The sequence below is a fragment of the Xyrauchen texanus genome, chromosome 36, assembly GCF_025860055.1.
Source record: "Xyrauchen texanus isolate HMW12.3.18 chromosome 36, RBS_HiC_50CHRs, whole genome shotgun sequence".
Lineage (NCBI taxonomy): Eukaryota > Metazoa > Chordata > Actinopteri > Cypriniformes > Catostomidae > Xyrauchen > Xyrauchen texanus.
Window position 1 is genome coordinate 12569200 of NC_068311.1, and position 20314 is coordinate 12589513.

The following is a 20314-nucleotide window of genomic DNA, read 5'->3' on the forward strand; positions in this document are numbered from 1 at the left end:
AGTTTTTGTGCTTTAGGACCTTTCAGAGTTTTTAAGGATTTTATATACAATTTAAATTCATTTAAAAAAACGACAACTTTGGGAGATGATTTCACAATTCTACATTTGTGAATGAAAAATTTAGCTAGACATACAATTGTATTTCTACAGAGCTCATCACCCTTGCTTTGCAATATCAATCCAAATGTTATGTCATCTCTGGAGATAGAGGTTGGGAATGAAGACATCTGTTGCTTAACCCATTTATGTATATCACACCACAATGTCTGTTTCACATTACATGAGAAAAATACATGGTCCGTAGTTTCGACATCATTTTCACAGAATGTACATGTGTTATCATCTATACCAAAGTGAAGTCCAAGTAATTCTTTAGAGGGGTACATGTTGTTCATTACTTTTGAAGTGTGTTTTTTTCACTTTGGGGGGTATAGGGAGTGTTAGATACATTGTACTTAGTTTAGTAATTTAATCTTTATCAATTTTTTGTAGGATGTCATTTTTAATATTATAATATTTTAAAATATTTTTAATTTGCCTTTCAGGGTACAGGTATTCAGTAAAACGATTTCTAATAAAGTGATCATTTTCTATCCAGAGCAAAGATCCCTTGAATTGATAGTAAGGCCAGTTGTGGTTGTATTGGATGATATGCCAAAATATTTTTGGTTAGAAAGACAAATTCTTGGGGTAGTGCTCTATGTAATTTAGTAAAGTCTGATTTTAAGGGTTTGAAATTATATTTGATGCAAAATTGTTCATAATTTAAAAAATGTCCGTTGGTATCCATTAAGTCTACTATGGACCATATATCTCTATATTTCTCCCATACCAATCTTCAAAGAACAGAGATCTGTTGCGGTGCAAAACACATCTGTTGTTCCAGAGTACAGATGTGTGGGGTGAGAAGTTATGTACATATAACATTTTCAATACAAGAGTATTTGTCTGTGAAACTCTGACAATGTTATAGGTAATTTGTCAACATTAAAGTCCGTTCTAAGAAGAAATTCTAATCCTCCAAATTTCTTGAGTAAGGTCTTTAGAATACAATACCAAAAGGAGTTGCTGTATTTGATCCAAGATTTTTATCAGTTTATTTTTAAGGTTCCATTAAGGCAGTCAAAATCAATAACTTTTAGTCCTCCATCCTTTGTGTCTTTAACCATACTGCTTTCCTTCATATAATGTGGTGTTTCTCCAAATGAAATTTAGGTTGATAGATTTAATCAATTTGTTTGGAATGGCATTGGAATAGGCTGGGTAAATACATCTCGATAAACATTCCATCTTAGTTAGGTAAATTCGACCTAGAGGATAGGTCCCTCTGTAGCCATATATTTAGTCTTGACTTGCATTCTTTCTTTCATTTTATTTTCTACATTCAGAAATTGGCTTTGTTTTTGGTAATTGGAAAGATAAATCCCCAGGTATTTAATTTCTGATTTAATAGGGATATTACAGATGTCTTTCAGTGAAGTGTCGTGTACAGCCAGCAATTCACACTTTTTTAAGTTTAATGTTAGTCCTGAGGCTTTGGATAATTTTTCAATTTTGGCAATAGTTGTTGAAATTTGGTATCTATCTTTTAAGAATATTGTTGTGTCATCTGCTAGTTGGCTGATGATTATGTCTGTGCCAAAGTCATTACGTTTTTTTAATATCATAACAGTTTTTTAATATAGATTGCTAGCATTTCTGTTGCGGAAACACGCAAAAGTACCTAAAACGCTTGACTCCTACCGTGCATTCTGGGAGATGTAGTTGATTGAAGTTAAAGTTCCTTTTTCTCCACACATACGTCTCTGTTGAAAAAAACTACAACCCCCTACACACAACAGCTTGTGTTATGTTGACGTGTATCTGCGCGATTATGACACACCGCCGGCTTGGTACAGTCGGCACAGATGCTAAATGAGCATCCCTTGTTAAAGCTGTCAATAACATATCGGGTTGGAGACATGGCTGGAGAAATGTCCATAATAGGTAAGTTTTGAAACAAATTTAAAAAACGGAAAAGCTACATGTTACATTTTACAAAATAACTATTTCCCGGTAGCTCTTAGCTAGCTAGAAATAGAACTGACGCAGCTGGCATGAAAGTCCCCAGTGTCGATGTACCAAAAACTAGTGTGCTGCCTATCTAGACAGCAGTTTGAGTATGTCTAAACTGTGACTTTTGGCTCTTCAGATACACAGAACTGCTAGGTAGGCAGCACTAACAAAACAATACCAAAGAGTAGAATGGCATCACCATGTCTTTTAGACATGTACCATGGTAATACCATGGTGTTCTTTGAGGTACCATGCAAATACAGTGTTATAAGAATACCATGGAATATTTCAAAGTACCATTGTATTATAATTTAATACCATCACTCTACCATCCTACTGTTACAGTATTTTTTGTAAAGGGACAATAGACACTGCTACAGTGCTACACTGCTATTGTCTGTAGATCAGACACATACTTTAAAATTGTCTGCAAGCCTAATTTCACTGTTCTTCTATCTGTCATATTTACTTTTTGTATCCCCACAGGTTCTGTCATCCTGGCTTTATTTTTGGCAGGGTATCTGGGACAGCAGTACTTGCCCCCTCCAAAACCCAGGGTCATTGGGTTGGATCTTGGTACCACGTTCTGCTCCGTGGGAGTGTTTCAGCCTGGCACAGGGGAAATTGAAGTTATTGGAGATGAGAAAGGACGCAAAAGCATACCTAGTGTTGTGTCATTCACCTCCACTGGTGTGTACGCTGGACACGAAGGCCAAGAATTATCAGACATCAATCCTCAAAACACAATCTATGATGCTAAGAGATTTATAGGGAAGATTTTTGACCGTGAAACTTTAGAGCAAGAGAGTGCACGATACCCATTTAAGGTACACATGTTTTTAATGTCCTCTCATTACCCTTGGTTGCAGCAGATCTTTCATCTATGTTTAGCAATACAATATCTTTCTGCACTGTTTTACAGGTAATCTTCAACAATGAGAGTGCAGAATTTGTAGTCTCCACAAACAGCACTTTCACTGTTACTCCAGAGTTCATTGGTTCCCGACTCCTGCTGAAAATGAGAAAGATGGCAGAGAAACAATTTGGAGTTCCCATTGAAAAAGCAGTTATATCTGTGCCAGCAGAGTTTGATGAGAGGCAAAGAAACTACACCATAAGAGCAGCTAACCTAGCAGGTCAGTTTACTATCAGTTAGTTACTCCATTCATTGCCAGATAGTCATTAACGGCAAGTCTTGTGTTGTTAGAATGCGATTGTAAGATTTTGGGACTTTAACTTAACTATGTTTTGGACACTGTTTACTTAATGCATTACACCTAATGCTTCTAACAGCTGTAAAAGGAATTAATTAGTCATTGTGCATCTCTTCCATTACCAGGGCTGGACGTCCTGCGGGTGATCAACGAGCCCACGGCAGCAGCAATGGCATATGGCCTGCATAAGGCTGACGTGTTTAATGTGCTGGTGGTGGATCTGGGGGGAGGAACACTAGATGTGTCACTTCTCAATAAGCAGGGTGGCATGTTCCTCACCAGAGCTATGGCAGGTGAGTACACATTAGAGCTGTGTCCTAAACAAGTCAAGAGCAGAAACTTGTTATTAAGGAAATTACAGAAATTCCGCTCCTCATGTTGACAGCAATATTCCAGGTTCAATACAAGTTAAGCTCAATCGACAGCATTTGTGGCATAATTTAGATTAGCACAAAAATAATTGCAACATGTCCCTCCTTTTTCTTTAAAGAAAGCAAAATCTGGGGTACCAGTGAGGCACTGACAATGTAAGTGAATGGGGCCAATCCATAAACGTTAAAATACTCACTGTTTTAAAAGTATTACCTCAAGATTTATATGCGTGTTAACACGCTTTTAGTGTGCTAAAATCATTTGCTAACCTTTTCAGGGAAAAGTTATATGCCATTTTACCACTTCGTTGCCATAATGACATAACACTGTAAAATGGTCTATTAACTGTCCTTCAGACTCATCTACGATCTATGGGGGACAGGGCATTTTCATGTTCTGCTTCAAAATTGTAGAACATCAGCTGATATAAGAGAAGCACAGACTTTTGGTGCATTTAAATCTAGTCTTAAAACCTTAGGACAGGACAGCTTTTACTCAATTCTTAAATTTTTTTCATTGTGTTTTATTAGTAACTCTGTTTTGAAATGCATGTTTATATACTCTGTGTTTTTATGCTTATATTTGTATATAAATAAATATTTTTTTGTATATATAAATTATTATAATTTTTGTTATATGTTCTTTTCCTATGTAAAGTGCCTCGAGAAGTTACCTTTTAAAGGTGCTATATTAAAAATAAAATACACATGCAATACCCAAATACAAGTTTTTACAAAAGTGTTAATGTAAGTACTTTTATAAAATTATAAGCTTCTCGTTTCTGCCTTTTTAAACTCTTCATAAATTGGCCCCATTCACTTACATTGTAGGTGCTGTAACCTTGATTTTTGCTGATGCTTTTTTTATTTAAAGAAAAGGTGCGACAATTTTTGGTGGTAATCAACATTTTGCCACAAATGCTGTCGCTTGAGCTTATCTTGTACTGAACCCAGAATATTTATTTAACCTCTTGAGTTCCGAGCGTGACTGCTGTGTGCATTTTCCATTTCTCTTTTTGATTTTGTAACTAGTAGTACTTAGTAGTATAAAACAAAATTAAACAAAAAACACACATTCTAGAGAAAAAAAGTTTTTCTAAAAATTGATGGCAACATATGAGGACAGCTAGACTAAGTTGTGAAATTGTAAATAATTCCAAGAAAGTCCGATTTTATTTGATCAAATTGGTTTTGTTTTCAGGAGTGTTGGTTATTCGTGTTTTTGAGACATTATATAGACATCCAATCAATGCCAACAATATTAAAATATAAATGATAAATTCTGAATCTATGTACTGATTATCATTGTCCCATGTCTGCCAAACATGCTGAGTGGTCCAAACATCATCGTTTGGTCTGATTTTAGGAATGAATGCAATTATCTGCATAGGAAAGATATAGGATGCTCCATTGCTCCCTATTTAGTGAATGACTTAACCTCCAGTGTGCTGTCTGTGTTCACTGGTCTCAGAACAGTTCGAAATGCACATTATGTTCATCCTAATTCCATAAAAGCCTCCAAAAGCTGAAAAATTGTTGCTCTCAGATGATCCCATTGATTCTCAATGTGATAATGCACAATAAATATAGGATTTCTAAGGAAAAGATGTGCAAAAGTACACATTAGTGTACATTGTGTTTAGCAGTGTGGCGTTTTGCGATGAATCGCTCAAATAAAAAAAATGGCATATCGGATGAAACTAGAGTCTCAAACAGGTTTCAATGTAAAAACGTAAGTAGGTTTCTCACCAGCTGTAGTTTTGTTAGCATTTCTCTCAAAGACAAACTCTGCTGTGATCGGGGGCATGTTGTTTGGTCACATGACTCCATACGTTGAAATTTTAACATTTTACTGACAGCATAGAGTCTCCTGAACTGAGATCAGTCTGTTTAAATTCATTTTAAGTATGCGTTGCTTATAGTGAAGCCAAATTACAATGTCCATCTATGTGTATAAGGGGTCGTACGAGGTTAAGGTGTTTAGCAGCACATGGTGACCACAGCATCTTAATCTCCCTAGGTAATAACAAGCTTGGAGGTCAGGACTTCTCCCAGCGTTTGTTGCAGTACGCCATCGAGCGAGTACGGCAGCAGTATGGTGTTCCCCCCACACTTAAAGAAGACATCCACCTTCTCCGACAGGCTGTGGAGGCTGTTAAGATCAACCTCACTCAGGAGCCCTATGTTCTTCTCAAAGTTCCTCTTAACTTGCAGATAACAGGAGTCAGCGGAGAGCAAGAGGAAAAAGTTCTGTTCCAGGAGAAGCTGACACGTGAACTTTTTGAGGATCTTAATGCAGATCTCTTTCAGAAGATCCTGGCACCCATTGAAACCGTTCTCATTGAGGGCCATTTAGAGAAAGGGGAGGTGGATGAGATTGTTCTGGTCGGAGGGTCTACAAGGATCCCCCGCATTAGACAGCTTATTAGTCATTACTTTGGGAAGGAACCAAACACTTCCGTGGACCCTGACCTGGCTGTAGTGATTGGGGTAGCCATTCAGGCAGGCATTATGGGTGGCTCTTGGCCTCTGCAGGTTAGCGCTATTGAAATTCCAAACAGGCACCTTCGCAAGACCAACTTCAGCTGATTGCTTCAGAAATTGAATCAGACTTTTTTCACATGACTGTTTTGTGCCGACAAACTAAAGAAACGGTTAAACGGCATGTGTTGTGTGTCTTTGCTTCTTCCAATGCATTAGCTTTGCAATGAATACCTGATATCAGGCCAAACATAATGGTTACTGAAGAATTTGTACTTGATGTCTGGGCTTATTGGTCCAAGTCACAATTTGTACATTATCTTCAGAAAAGATGTAGAGTATTTATTTAATTAACTGTTATACAAATAATGTTGAGAGAATGTTTTTTCTCTTGTTATCCTGAGCGAGTGTCTGCTTGGGACTTTAGTCACAATGACTATTACTTTATTGCCATCTGTGTGCCTAACTGGTACTAACTGTGCAATAATGCTGCATTCCGTTCAACACAAAGTCAGAATTTCCAACATTTCCTACTTGGGAAAAGTGCAATGGAACCACTTGAACACCACTCGGACTTCTAACTTCAAAACTCATGCGAAAATCCTTAGCTTCATTTTTGCAGAAATGCATGTACATGACATCATGTAAACATTTAGGCACATGTTAACAATAAACAAAATTTTTTAAAGGGATAGTTCACCCAGAAATGAAAATGATCTTATCATTTACTCACCCTCATGCCATCCCAGATGTGTATGCCTTCTTCTTTCTGCTGAACACACAATTTTTTTTAGAAGAATATCTCCATACAAAGTGAATGGTGGCCAGAACTTTGAAGGACAAAAAAGCACATTAAGGCAGCATAAAAGTAATCCATACAACTCCAGTGGTTAATATCTTCAGCAGCGATATGATAGGTGTGGGTGAGAAACAAATCAAAGTCCTCAATTAGTCCTTTTTTAATATAAATTCTCCTCCCTTCCCAAAAACATAAATAGAATGTGGAAGTGAAAGTAAAAGGGGAGATTTATAGTAACAATTGATTTAAATATTGATCTGTTTCTCACCCATATCTATCACATCACTTCTGAAGATATGGATTACTTTTAAGTTGCCTTTATGTGCTTTTTCACCTTCAAAATTTTGGCCACCATTCACTTGCATTGTATGGACCTACAGAGCTGAGATATTAATCTAAAAACCTTTGTGTTCAGCAGAAGAAAGTCATACACATCTGGAATGGCATTTATGTGAGTAAATGTGGAGAGAATATACATTTTTGGGTGGACTATCCTTTAAACAAATAAAACAATTATTGTACAAATGCTAGCATTACATTGCATCATTTATCCTCCACAATTTGGTTGCTAGGATACCTCCCCATTGACAATCGAACACATGCTAATCTGTTTCTGTTTGTCATTGGAGATATTAAATCTGAATTTTCCACATCTGACTTAGAATGGAATGCAACTATTGATTTACATTTTATTTACAAATGACTTTGTATTCAGGGAACAGCTGTTTGTATATAACTGTGACTAATCATTCCAGTCTCTGCTTTTTATTTGTTTATTTGCAGAGGATATCTGTTTTCAGCTACCTGTTGTTTTCTGTCTACTGGAGTTTGCTTAAGTCTTGTTATTATCGCCACTGTCATTAAAATGTGTACAGTAGACCAAGCATAGTTTTAAAGAATTTAATCGTCTGTTTATGGGAGTTCCAGTATTCATCTCCGTGAAAAAACCTTAATGGGTCATGGAACACCAATTGTTTTTTTGAGACATATGTACAGGTTGCACGTCACCAATGTGGTATTAATTCAAGTTAAAATTCAAACTGAAACTTTTATATAAGAATATGATTTAAAATATTTCTGATGTTTGTGTACAAAAGGAAGGAGTGCAATTCACCAAAATGGAAAAGTCCAATATTTTTGTGGAAAATGCACATCTACATGTATTTTGTTTGCATAATTGAGAAACTCAAATACAGCTCAACATAACAACTGAAATGGGGGCAAAACACACATGATCAGAGTGATCGTACCTAAATACACTTAACATGTAGCAGATGATGAGCGGAGTATAAAAGGACTACAGTACATAAGGGAGAACTTTACAACTCGACTACGGTGAATAATTTGTGAATGGAACTGTCATTCCATTTGTGTCAAAGTTGCATTATGAACAGGACCTGGTTTCTGTGTCATTAAAACCTATAAATCTTTAAAAGATGTTGTGCCTTCCATACTTTACTACACAAAGAAAAACACAAACTGTCAAAACTGCAGTTTTTTTTTATTGATTGACCTCAAACACATCAATACAAAATAAAAACATCAAACAGCACAATCATTCAGCCCCCATCAACTGTAAACAATGTGAGAGGTGACATTTACCATATATTAATTCAGGGGTCATGACCTCACCCAACGGGAAGCCCCGTACTAAGTGTTTATAACATAAAATTCTGTTTAATAAAGAAGAGGGTTGAGAGGAGAGACTAAATTGACAATGCAATCGTTTAAAAATAAATAGAAAAAACAATATTGAAACACTTTATTCTAGGACAGTGTTACTTATGAGTAATACTGCACTGCATTGAAACTCCAGTCAGCTTCCTTCTACACAGTGTAAACTACAGAATCTAAGCTAACTTATTTTAACAGACCCTTTTTTGATAATCATTTTCCCCCTTCCATTTCAGCCTACTTTTGAGATTTTGTCAAACTTAAGTTCTAATATTACTTGTTTGTAGCAGAATATGTGCCAAAATTCCCCATGTTATCTGCAATGGCATCAAACAAACTGACCAAGACTGTAAGGCTGGGTGATTTCCTCCCGAAACGACAAACAAATGAACCATATGCAAAAATGTATAGGTATACACCAGTATACAGTAAATATCACTGGAAGGATAAATGCAGGCACTCTGTAAACACCTGTCTGTTCTTTAAACTTCACAACAGTTTGAACAGAAGGCATCATTAGACTGTGAATATCACACCAAATCAAGGTCTAGATAGAATAAAATATATATATATGCATTACTCAGCATTGGCTGGCTATGGATGATTAGAAAAAAATACAATCCCCAAAAACCGACAGATAAAACCCACTATATTATTACAGGCATGCTTGCAATACGAAGCAAGTGACGGGCATTCCAGCATCCTCAAGCGTTTAGTGGGGGCAGAGGCCACAGATTTGGTAATAGTCAACAGAAGAACTGCACTTCCTACTCTATAACTGAACACTTCTCTTCAGTGGCCAGAATTAAGTACAAGCAAATTAACAGCAGAATAATTGTATTTTTCTATACATGGGTCCATCATCAACAGTAGACAGAATCGAGTCAGTAGTAAAGAGGATACATCACAAACTGGTTCAGGATGCAATTGATTTCTTTCCATAAAATCAAGACACATTTGTCAGCCATTGTGTCTCATGTTTTTTTGCTCCTGGGGTTCAATGAGAAAGCCTTAATTGGTGTAGAAGTTAAATCCATTTTCCATATATGGTTCATCACTGCTGACTCCATTGCTCACCTCTGTGAAACAATAGGAAAAAAGGCATTACAAATATAGTTTAACCATTTAAGCTTGGAAGGTGTTTTTTTTTTTTTTTTTTTAATGTAAGATTATATTTTAGTGGCTTGGCCAAAATTAAAGGCTTATAGCTCTACAAAAAAATAATAATAAAAAAAACAAATACACAAAAAAAACAACACAACACAAAACAAAGAGGAGCAATTGTTTTGCATCATTTTAAAGAAACCTTGTCAAGCTTTTCATTTGTTTAATGATACAGTGCATCCGGAAAGTATTCACAGCGCTTCACTTTTTCCACATTTTATTCTGTTACAGCCTTATTCCAAAATGTATTACATTCATTATTAAATGAATGTAATACTAAAATTGTACTAAATTCTACAAACAATACCCCATAATGACAACCTGAAAGAAGTTTGTTTGAAATCTTTGCAAATGTATAAAAACATAAAAAACAATCACATGTACATAAGTATTCACAGCCTTTGCTCAATACTTTGTTGAAGCACCTTTGGCACCAATTACAGCCTCAAGTCTTTTAGTGTATGATGCTACAAGCTTGGCACACCTATTTTTGGGCAGTTTCTCCCATTCATCTTTGCAGGACCTCTCAAGCACCATCAGGTTGGATGGGGAGCGTTGGTGCACAGCCATTTTCAGATCTCTCCAGAGATGTTAAATCGGGTTAAAGTCTGGGCTCTGGCTGGTCCACTAAAGGACATTCACAGTGTTGGATGTGGCTTCGGGTCGTTGTCCTGTTGGAAGATGAACCTTCACGCCAGTCTGAGGTCAAGAGTGTCTGGAGCAGGTTTTCATCAAGGATGTCTCTGTACATTACTGCATTCATTTTTCCCTCGATCCTGACTAGTCTCCCAGTTCCTGCCGCTGAAAAACATCCCCACAACATGATGCTGCCACCACCATGCTTTACTGTAGGGATGGTATTGGCCAGGTGATGAGCAGTGCCTGGTTTCCTCCAGACATGATGCTTGCCATTCAGGCCAAAGAGTTCAATATTTGTTTCACCAGACCAGAGAATTTTGTTTCTCATGGTCAGAGTCCTTCAGGTGCCTTTTGGCAAACTCCAGGCGGTCTGTCATGTGCCTTTTACTGAGGAGTGGCTTCCGTCTGGCCACTCTACCATACAGGCCAGATTGGTGGAGTGCTGCAGAGATGGTTGTTCTTCTGGAAGTTTCTCCTATCTCCACAGAGAAACACTGGAGCTCTGTCAGAGTGACCATCGGGTTCTTGGTCACCTCCCTGACTAAGGCCCTTCTCCCTGATCACTCAGTTTGGCCAGGCGGCCAGCTCTAGGAAAAGTCCCGGTGGCTCCAAACTTCTTCCATTTATAGAAGATGGAGGCCACTGTGCTCATTAGGACCTTCAATGCTGCAGACATTTTTCAGATGTCTACAGACAATTCCTTGGACTTCATAGCTAGGTTTGTGCACTGACATGCACTGTTAACTGTGGGACCTTATATAAACAGGTGTGTGCCTTTCCAAATAAACAAATAATATATTTATTATTGGAGGAAAATAATGAATTTAATAAATTTTGGAATAAGGTAACATATCAAAATGTGGAAAAAGTGAAGCGCTGTGAATACTTTCCAGATGCACTGTATAGATTATAATACATTATGAGAGAACTGCTGGAAAAAACAAATAAACAAAAAGAAAACAATTAAAACATTTCATATTTTTTTTATTTGACACTATACGTTGTATCTCAGGGTGTAAATAAGGTAGCTCAGAAAAATATTTTGCTTTGTTCCCAATCATGTCTCATTTAACTAAGTAAAATTTAGTTTTGATAAGACAAAGCAATCAAAAGATGTAGCATTACAAAAATTATTTGTCCTAGTGTCCAAAAACGTCTCCAAACAAATAAAACACAATAATTGGAAATAATAATTACACATGCAAATACAAAAATGATTAAACGGATGTTCTCTCTCCAAAGCATGCAGGCATACGTAACAAGATCTCATTCAGTTAATTCTATGACATTTGAGCCATCACTGAGTCTGTGTCATGTACTTGGCGCATCTCTTGGTGGCCATACGTAACTAGAGTGAGCAAACCTCTCTGCCCATATTTGGATGACTTCCACCTATGGTTGCAGCGATATGAATCCTAATACCATTGGTTTAGCATTCAATGATGCTGGACAATGTATTACATCATTTCCGATGAAGTCATCAGATCCAGGAAAGCTAAAGTTTTTTAGCCAGTTAGCACATTATGTGCTGTATGTACACTGTGCTTTGTGTGGATTATCTAATGATCTATGCATCTAATAACACGTAATGGTATGTGATATTTTATGTTCTTTTTATGTTTCATGAAGTTTTAAGAGAAAATTGTTTACACGTAACATTTACATTTACATTTACATTTATGCATTTGGCAGACGCTTTTATCCAAAGCGACTTACAGTGCACTTATTACAGGGACAATCCCCCCGGAGCAACCTGGAGTTAAGGGCCTTGCTCAAGGGCCCAACAGTGGCATCTTGGTGGTGCTGGGGCTTGAACCCCCAACCTTCTGGTCAGTAACCCTGAGCCTCAACCACTGAGCCACAAAATAGACTGGTTGTATTCTACTCTTTGAGAGCTTTCCAACAACAAATGAAACTGGCTAATTGATCAGTTTGATGTTTTTACCAATTACAATAATATGTACAATGCAAAGTTATTAATAAATGACCAAAAATGGAACACTTCTGGTTTGTCTGAAAATTTCAAAGCAGTTGTTCAGTTTTGGCCATAATGCCTACATGCAGTGTAAAGTACAGCTTCTAAGCATTAAAAACCATAGCTATTTTGTAATGGTCAAGACGGTATTTACAGGTCCTTCTCAAAAAATTAGCATATTGTGATAAAGTTCATTATTTTCCATAATGTAATGATAAAAATTAAACTTTCATATATTTTAGATTCATTGCACACCAACTGAAATATTTCAGGTCTTTTATTGTTTTAATACTGATGATTTTGGCATACAGCTCATGAAAACCCAAAATTCCTATCTCAAAAAATTAGCATATTTCATCCGACCAATAAAAGAAGTGTTTTTAATACAAAAAAAGTCAACCTTCAAATATGTTCAGTTATGCACTCAATACTTGGTCGGGAATCCTTTTGCAGAAATGACTGCTTCAATGCGGCATGGCATGGAGGCAATCAGCCTGTGGCACTGCTGAGGTGTTATGGAGGCCCAGGATGCTTCGATAGCGGCCTTAAGCTCATCCAGAGTGTTGGGTCTTGCGTCTCTCAACTTTCTCTTCACAATATCCCACAGATTCTCTATGGGGTTCAGGTCAGGAGAGTTGGCAGGCCAATGGAGCACAGTAATACCATGGTCAGTATACCATTTACCAGTGGTTTTGGCACTGTGAGCAGGTGCCAGGTCGTGCTGAAAAATGAAATCTTCATCTCCATAAAGCTTTTCAGCAGATGGAAGCATGAAGTGCTCCAAAATCTCCTGATAGCTAGCTGCATTGACCCTGCCCTTGATAAAACACAGTGGACCAACACCAGCAGCTGACATGGCACCCCAGACCATCACTGACTGTGGGTACTTGACACTGGACTTCAGGCATTTTGGCATTTCCTTCTCCCCAGTCTTCCTCCAGACTCTGGCACCTTGATTTCGAATGACATGCAAAATTTGCTTTCATCCGAAAAAAGTACTTTGGACCACTGAGCAACAGTCCAGTGCTGCTTCTCTGTAGCCCAGGTCAGGCGCTTCTGCCGCTGTTTCTGGTGCCTGTGCACGGTGGCTCTGGATGTTTCTACTCCAGACTCAGTCCACTGCTTCCGCAGGTCCCCCAAGGTCTGGAATCGGTCCATCTCCACAATCTTCCTCAGGGTCCGGTCACCTCTTCTCGTTGTGCAGCGTTTTTTGCCACACTTTTTCCTTCCCACAGACTTCCCACTGAGGTGCCTTGATACAGCACTCTGGGAACAGCCTATTTGTTCAGAAATTTCTTTCTGTGTCTTACCCTCTTGCTTGAGGGTGTCAATGACGGACAGCAGTCAGGTCGGCAGTCTTACCCATGATTGCGGTTTTGAGTAATGAAACTACTAGTAATGAAAATGAAGTTTTTAAAAACCTCAGGAATATTTTGCAGGTGTTTAGAGTTAATTAGTTGATTCAGATGATTAGGTTAATAGCTCGTTTAGAGACCCTTTTCATGATATGCTAATTTCTTGAGATAGGAATTTTGGGTTTTCATGAGCTGTATGCCAAAATCATCAGTATTAAAACAATAAAAGACCTGAAATATTTCAGTTGGTGTGCAATGAATCTAAAATATATGAAAGTTTAATTTTTATCATTACATTATGGAAAATAATGAACTTTATCACAATATGCTAATTTTTTGAGAAGGACCTGTATATAAAGGTGCAGGTTGTAAGATTCAGAAACCCTTGTTAATAATGACACCTGTGGCAGTTAAGTGAACTGCAGCCAGCTCCCTCTTGCACGTGCTTGCGCTCGTGCACACATTCCATAGGAATGTGAGCGAGCATCGGCCAAAACAATAACGTAACGTACAAAGAGACTGAATGTGATTCACCGGCATCAATATATTATATTTGACTCTCCAGTGCTGGAACAGGGCTAAAACAAAGTGTGGATATAGGACTGACTATGCGAGACTGTAGTTTAAAGTAATCACTTTTCTTTGCATGATACATTGACTGCATTTAGTCTATGTCAGCGTTAGCTAGCTAGCCAGCTTTGTCAATACTGTTAGCTAAATTTGGTGGATTATGACAGTAGCTATTTATAAAATAGACTGTACATTATAAATATGTTGACACAGTTCAGTATTAATGTGATTCCATCACAACTGTCATTTTGATATATCGATTTGCTATTGTATTATAATAATAGAATGTATATATTTTCTGTATAACCAAGTTACAGTACACTAACAAATGGGTGTTATTGTATTATCTTGAACATTGTCTAGCATCCATTTCATGTGTTATTGTACTTTACCCTACTGAATAATTACAGATTAACATTGTTTATGATAGTTACTGTGCAAGCAATATCATGTTAGCTAAAATTACACAGATCAGTCCTTATGGCACTATATTTCACATGCTTTGCAGTTATGTAAGCTTGCCTGTCCAATAAAAAGAATGGTAATGAATGAAGGTCCCTCCAGGAAACAAATGCCCTGCCGATGTTTATTCTAGTTTTTGCTCGACCATGATCACGTTCCCGCTTAGCCAGATGGGATTCAGATAAATGTTTTTATTTTTTTTTTATTTTTTTAGCTTACTCAGAGTTTGTGAAGGAGTCATGTTGTGCTGGGAGCCGGATGTTTGCTGGATTCCATCTCTAAGATAACGTTACCTAGTGTTGCGGTTTGTTGACACTGTTGAATAGCGGAACAGAGGCACTGAGGCAAGGCTCACAATAACGTGCATAAACGTCACATCCTTTGGATTTTCCCAGCAAAACCGACCCACCATTAAAATCAGTCTAAAGGCTTTAATAGGCATCCTAGGTTAAGTTGCATAACAAGCCGTTCACACGTTGGCAAAAAATTGCGAATATTATATGTAAATTGTTACATACGGCATTTTTTTTAATCTGCGGGCCAATCCGAGATTAAAGGGTTAAAGGCCATTGATTGTTGTTTGCAAGATATCCATAATTAAAATGTAAAAAGTAAAAACCAAAGAACATGGTTGAGACACAGTGGCTCTGTTTCAAACCCTAGTGTGCTGCCAACCTAGACAGCATTTTTAGGTGCATTCTTAGGCATAATGGGTGCACTCCAGACACAAAGGCTTTTCCAAACGGTAAACAGACAATTTCTTCAGTCTTTATATGCTTTTTTATACCTTATTGTTTTTACATTTACTTTTTTATATGCATTGTGACCAATGGTGGACCAATAAAGCTATATTCATTATTTGAAAACAGTTCCATCTAATTACAATGAACTTTTAAACCCTATATTTATGTGTTCTATGTTTTTTTGCTAATTAGTGTAACAGCTCTTTAGCTTGGCAACATGCTCCAGCCAATGTAGAGAGTTCTATTCAGTCACTTATGAGGTTCCATATATTAAGGATGCTGCCTGAGAAGGGTTAGGGTTACTGTTGACAGCAGTCAGCGAGGCAGCTCACTTGGGCTTGGAAAAGAGCCACTAATGTATGAAGGTAGATTTTCAGTTTAAATTCCACAATTCTTATGATCCGGTCAGTTATAAGCTCTCCCATACTCACAACATGCAGGTCACAGTAACCCTGGCCACTGATGCTACAGCCCTGCATGAGCTATCATTCAAGTTGAGGGATGTCAGTCGAGAATGGATTGATGGATGGATGAATGGAGGAGTAGACGGGATGGTGGTAGACAGTGAGAGACAGGCAGGAGAGAGGTGGGAATGAGATTGAATGGGATGGAGGGATGCAACCTTAGATGGGGTGACAGTAGAAGACTCAAACCCACGGGGTGAACAGCTACAGTGGCTGACCTTTGAGACAGGGCAAAAAAGCACACAGAGAGGCATGCAAACACTGTTGGGACACATGCACACACTTCAAACAGTATTAAACTAAAAACACATTGCACGAGGGGATGCAAAACAGGCATACATATCAAACACACACACACACCTCCAGGAGGAGGTTGTTTGGTGGCTCTTACCAGAGAAGATGAGCTTCTCCTTCATGATGTTGACATCTCGGCTGGATCTCCTGACAGCTGCGCTCAGCATGATCTGCTCAGGGTTGTAGCTACGCATCCCACTCATTCTCCACCTGTGATCATATGCACCCAGACATAAACACACAGACCTCAGTGACTATTTTTAAACTGAATTTGCTTTGCTAGTGCTGCCTACTTTGCCTATTGTTACCCAGCAATTAAAACCAACACACAAATCTCAACCGTGTTTTATATATTTGTAACATATAGAGTACAGTGTTCTTGCAAGTATATATTTTAGTATAATTCATAATTTCAGAAAATGTTGCATAATTTCAGTATAGTTTACTAAACTCTGACTTAAATTTTTATAAGAACCACAAAAGCTTTAAGTCTAGTCATTGTAACTAACTATTATAGTTAACCAATTTAAAAAACAGTCTTTTGTGTTAATCCTAAAAACATTTTGGAGTGCTGTCTATCCAGAACCAGGCCCTTTAAACAAGTAGGTAACTATTAGGAAAGTATTTAATGCAAGAGAAAAATTACAGCCAAAAGCATGTCTAAAGTCAAAGTGAATGTTGCCCTCTAGAGGATAATGACAAAAAGCGAAGCGTGCTGCCATAGAAAAAAGTATACTTCCTGTTGGTAATATGTAATTCAAGCAGTCCCTATTAATTATTTGTTAATTGAAAAGCAGTGATATTAAAGTGAAAATGGTTCCAAATGTGGACTGAGATTTAGAAAGATGTGTTCATTATAGCACTGACAACAAAATACAAGTAGAACAAGAAACAGGTTAGGGTTATATAGAAAAGAAGGGCAAGAAAGGGAGATACACACTGGCAGCATGGGTCAACAGCAGTGACCCAATTACCTGATTATGTGATAGCTGAGAGATGCCAGAATGCAGCAGAGAAGAGGGACATGCACATCAGGCAGAGAGCAAGAGGAGGAGGAGAAGAGGTGGAAGAAAAGCAAAGGAGTAAAAGAAAGGGAGAGAATCAAGAGGTCAGTTTAGAAAAGCAGAAGCAAATGTCACTATGGCAAGCGCAGCAAACAGAATTTTAATAGATAATATTGAGTAATCAATTCACACAAATGCATTTACAAGTGATTTAGATTTCATCTCACATATTTAAAATATAATGTAAAATAACCAGCTGAGTATCCAAAACATTTAATACAACAATGCAGGATGCATCAATGTTTGTAGTTTGAAGTTCAAACAATGAGTATTTCCAATAGGAAATTACATCAGAAAAACAATGAACAAATCAACAATCTAAGCAAAGTCCTTCAATGTCTGATACTAGAACTGACCATCTAGAAGTTTAGAAAGTTTTAAGCAACAATCTTAATATTGTTTTAAGAAAAAAGCTTAACTTCATTTAAAAAAATTACATGTATTTTTATAATCTAAATACTCTATAAACTGCACATTTTTACTGGTTATATTATAAGTGGTATTTAATAGATTTCATCTAAAGATGAATATTCTTTACAAAAAAAAGACCACTCTGATATATCGGAGACTGAATTTGTTTTGGCGGTAGTTACTTTAATTTTTTATCTGGTACAGCCAAGCTTGAATGCTTTGTGAAAAATTATTACCAAGATGATCATTAATCCATAATACTGTGACTGATAATTCAACAGCATCATTTAAAACTACAACTGTATGTACAGTAAATATGTCAGCAGTTGAAATGTTTGGTGTTACACAAAGGTTTTTAGGAAAAATGTAACATATAAATGCTGTAAAATGTGTGTGCAAAAAAGATAAAGAAAGAGTAAAAAAGAAAGAAAGAAAATAAATATTAAAAAAGAAACATGCAAAACAAAGAAACATATGAAAGTAGTAACAAAAAAAACAAAAACAAAATTAGAAAAAGTGGAAAAAATAAAAAAAAACAGAAACACAAAGAAAGAGAAAGAAAAAAGAGAAAAACAGAGTAAAAAACAAATGAAAGAAAGAGAAAAGGAAAGTAAGAAACAGTAAGAGACAAAGATTGAAAGAAAGAAATTAGAAAAAGAAAGAGTAAAAGAGACAAGAGGGAAAAAACTGAAACAAAGAAACAGAAAGGAAGAGTAAAAAGGAAAAAATAGTACAAAGATAGAAAAAAAAACCAAGAGGAAAGACTAAGATAAAGATAATAAGATAAAAGCAAAGAAAGAAAGAAAGAGAAAAGGGAAGAAAAGAGTAAAAAAGAAACCGAAAGAAACAAAAAAGGAAGATTGAAAAAGAGAATAAAAGAGGAAAAAGAGGAAAAATAAAAAAAAACAAAGGCATAGAAAGAAACTAAGAGAAAAAAAGAGAAAAAGACAGAAAGAAAGAAAAAGAAAGAGAGAATAGAAGAGTAAAAAAATAAAGAAAAAGAAACAGAGAATGGAAGAGAAAAAGAAACAAAAAAAGAAAGGCCATGCAATAAAGTCATAGATCTACACTTACTTCTGGAATATAAATATTCCCAGTACTACAGCAAAAGAGATGAGATCAGTGGAGATCCATATCAAACTGTATTCATCTGGACTCTGGAGGGACACAAAAGCTGATGAGGCAGAGACACCACTAGATAGCGCTATGTGCCTAGAGAATGGATATTAAAACCAAGTAAAATATGCTCTGTATATTTTCAAATATATATTAAAAATAGAAATGTCCATGACTTTTAAAGATTTTATTAATTTATGACATCTGCAGGCCTGGTAATAACACTTAATATTCCCTGATATTTCCAGTTTTCCATAACAATGGGTGCCCTGTATATTGCATGGTGTAATATTATATTTTCAAAAGACATAATTTAAGTGGCTTCAACTCAATTGAAGAAGGTATTTTTTCCCTCACGTGATTAACAGATTTAAAAAAGCAATTAAGAATACATTCAATAAAGCAGTATGCCACTTATTTTGAAAGGTCAATGTAGCAGATGTAAAGCAATAGATCTCTTGAAAAAGTCAAATGATGGCTTGGTGGCATTGGCCACTATTGCAATTGTCTAAAGAAGTAGATGCAAACAGATGAGGGCTTGTACCATGAGCCAGAGGGGCGAGTGCAACTTCCTCAACAACTGCGGGGCCTCAGAAGAGACAGACGGCACCCCGCTGCACCACAGCAGAGAATACAGCCACGGCTCGTTCACTATATACATAGTCACACTGATGTTGTTTTCATTATACAGCCTATTAAAATAAACACAAAGAGATCGAACAATGCATTTTACAAACTTGACTGGGGATTAAAGACCACTTTTTAGTTGCTGTTATGGCTTTTTTATGTTCCACATTTTTAGAGACACAAACAGTTTGGAACTATATAGTATCCTGGCTCTAGACCAAAGTTTAAATCTCATTGTAATTGGAAATTGTCTCACTGCATTTTGGGATGGATTGATTTGTTTGTTTGTTTGCCATGTTGAAATTTTGCACTTGGTGTAAATAGGCCTAAACAGGTTTTTGTGATTATGTAGCTTTTGTTTCTAAACTGTGCTCTAGCGGTGCATATACTGTTAGTGAGTACAGGTGTCTGCAAGTAGGACAGTAGCCTACCGCACGTCCTGCGCAGATGCCTGATTATAGCGCAGCAGGACTCTGCTGATGCCTTTATGATGAAGAGTGTCCAGGGGAAGCTTCTGTACAGACGTCTGCTGTAAACCAGGAGCCACTTGCTTCACCATTTCCCTGTCACTGTCTGCAGTCCACATCACCTACACAAACACACATTTTAAATGAGTTGAAATTATTAAAATAGTTTATTAATACAACAGCCAATTGATGTAGATAATTTACCATGGCTTGAATGTTACTCAAAGACACTGCCATTCTCAGTATCGCAACTAGGAGCTTAGAGTGCACACCCTGGAATGCCTGTAGTTATACCACTGGCTATGCTGGCATAGAAAATGTCTATATAGTGTGTGTTAATGTTACTAACAGAAAGGGGGCACTACTATA

The 20314-nt window shown here is 37.0% G+C and overlaps 2 protein-coding genes across 6 annotated transcripts in view; one reads left to right on the forward strand and one right to left on the reverse strand.

The window, feature by feature from the left end:
- Nucleotides 1-1870: 1870 nt before the first annotated feature.
- Nucleotides 1871-8311, forward strand: hspa13 (heat shock protein 70 family, member 13). Its single transcript, XM_052107733.1, has 5 exons — nucleotides 1871-1986; nucleotides 2542-2882; nucleotides 2978-3191; nucleotides 3395-3562; nucleotides 5661-8311. The coding sequence occupies exons 1-5, from the start codon at nucleotides 1908-1910 to the stop codon at nucleotides 6227-6229; spliced, it is 1371 nt and encodes a 456-aa protein (XP_051963693.1). The 5' UTR covers nucleotides 1871-1907; the 3' UTR covers nucleotides 6230-8311.
- Nucleotides 8312-8414: 103 nt separating this feature from the next.
- The window catches only part of LOC127630248 (glycerophosphodiester phosphodiesterase domain-containing protein 5-like), a 73673-nt gene continuing 61773 nt past the window's right edge, over nucleotides 8415-20314 (reverse strand). For 2 of the 5 annotated variants that reach the window (XM_052107729.1, XM_052107730.1), the window contains exons 12-17: nucleotides 19910-20067; nucleotides 19396-19543; nucleotides 18810-18892; nucleotides 17235-17249; nucleotides 16358-16470; nucleotides 8415-9673 (exon numbers count right to left, since the gene is read on the reverse strand). In XM_052107729.1, the coding sequence (XP_051963689.1) occupies nucleotides 9606-9673; nucleotides 16358-16470; nucleotides 17235-17249; nucleotides 18810-18892; nucleotides 19396-19543; nucleotides 19910-20067 (585 nt within the window). In that variant the 3' untranslated portion in view covers nucleotides 8415-9605. Of the gene's footprint in view, nucleotides 9674-15933; nucleotides 16185-16357; nucleotides 16471-17234; nucleotides 17250-18809; nucleotides 18893-19395; nucleotides 19544-19909; nucleotides 20068-20314 lie in introns of all 5 variants that reach the window. The other 3 variants (XR_007968840.1, XR_007968841.1, XM_052107732.1) reach the window with 3 other exon arrangements.

What these genes read in the sequence shown, in the direction of transcription:
- hspa13 (XM_052107733.1), top strand. Translation starts at nt 1,908, where the DNA reads ATGCTAAATGAGCATCCCTTGTTAAAGCTGTCAATAACATATCGGGTT. An exon ending in GTGCACGATACCCATTTAAG is followed by an intron (nt 2,883 to 2,977) that starts GTACACATGTTT and finishes ACTGTTTTACAG; the next exon opens with GTAATCTTCAACAATGAGAG. An exon ending in AAGAGCAGCTAACCTAGCAG is followed by an intron (nt 3,192 to 3,394) that starts GTCAGTTTACTA and finishes TTCCATTACCAG; the next exon opens with GGCTGGACGTCCTGCGGGTG.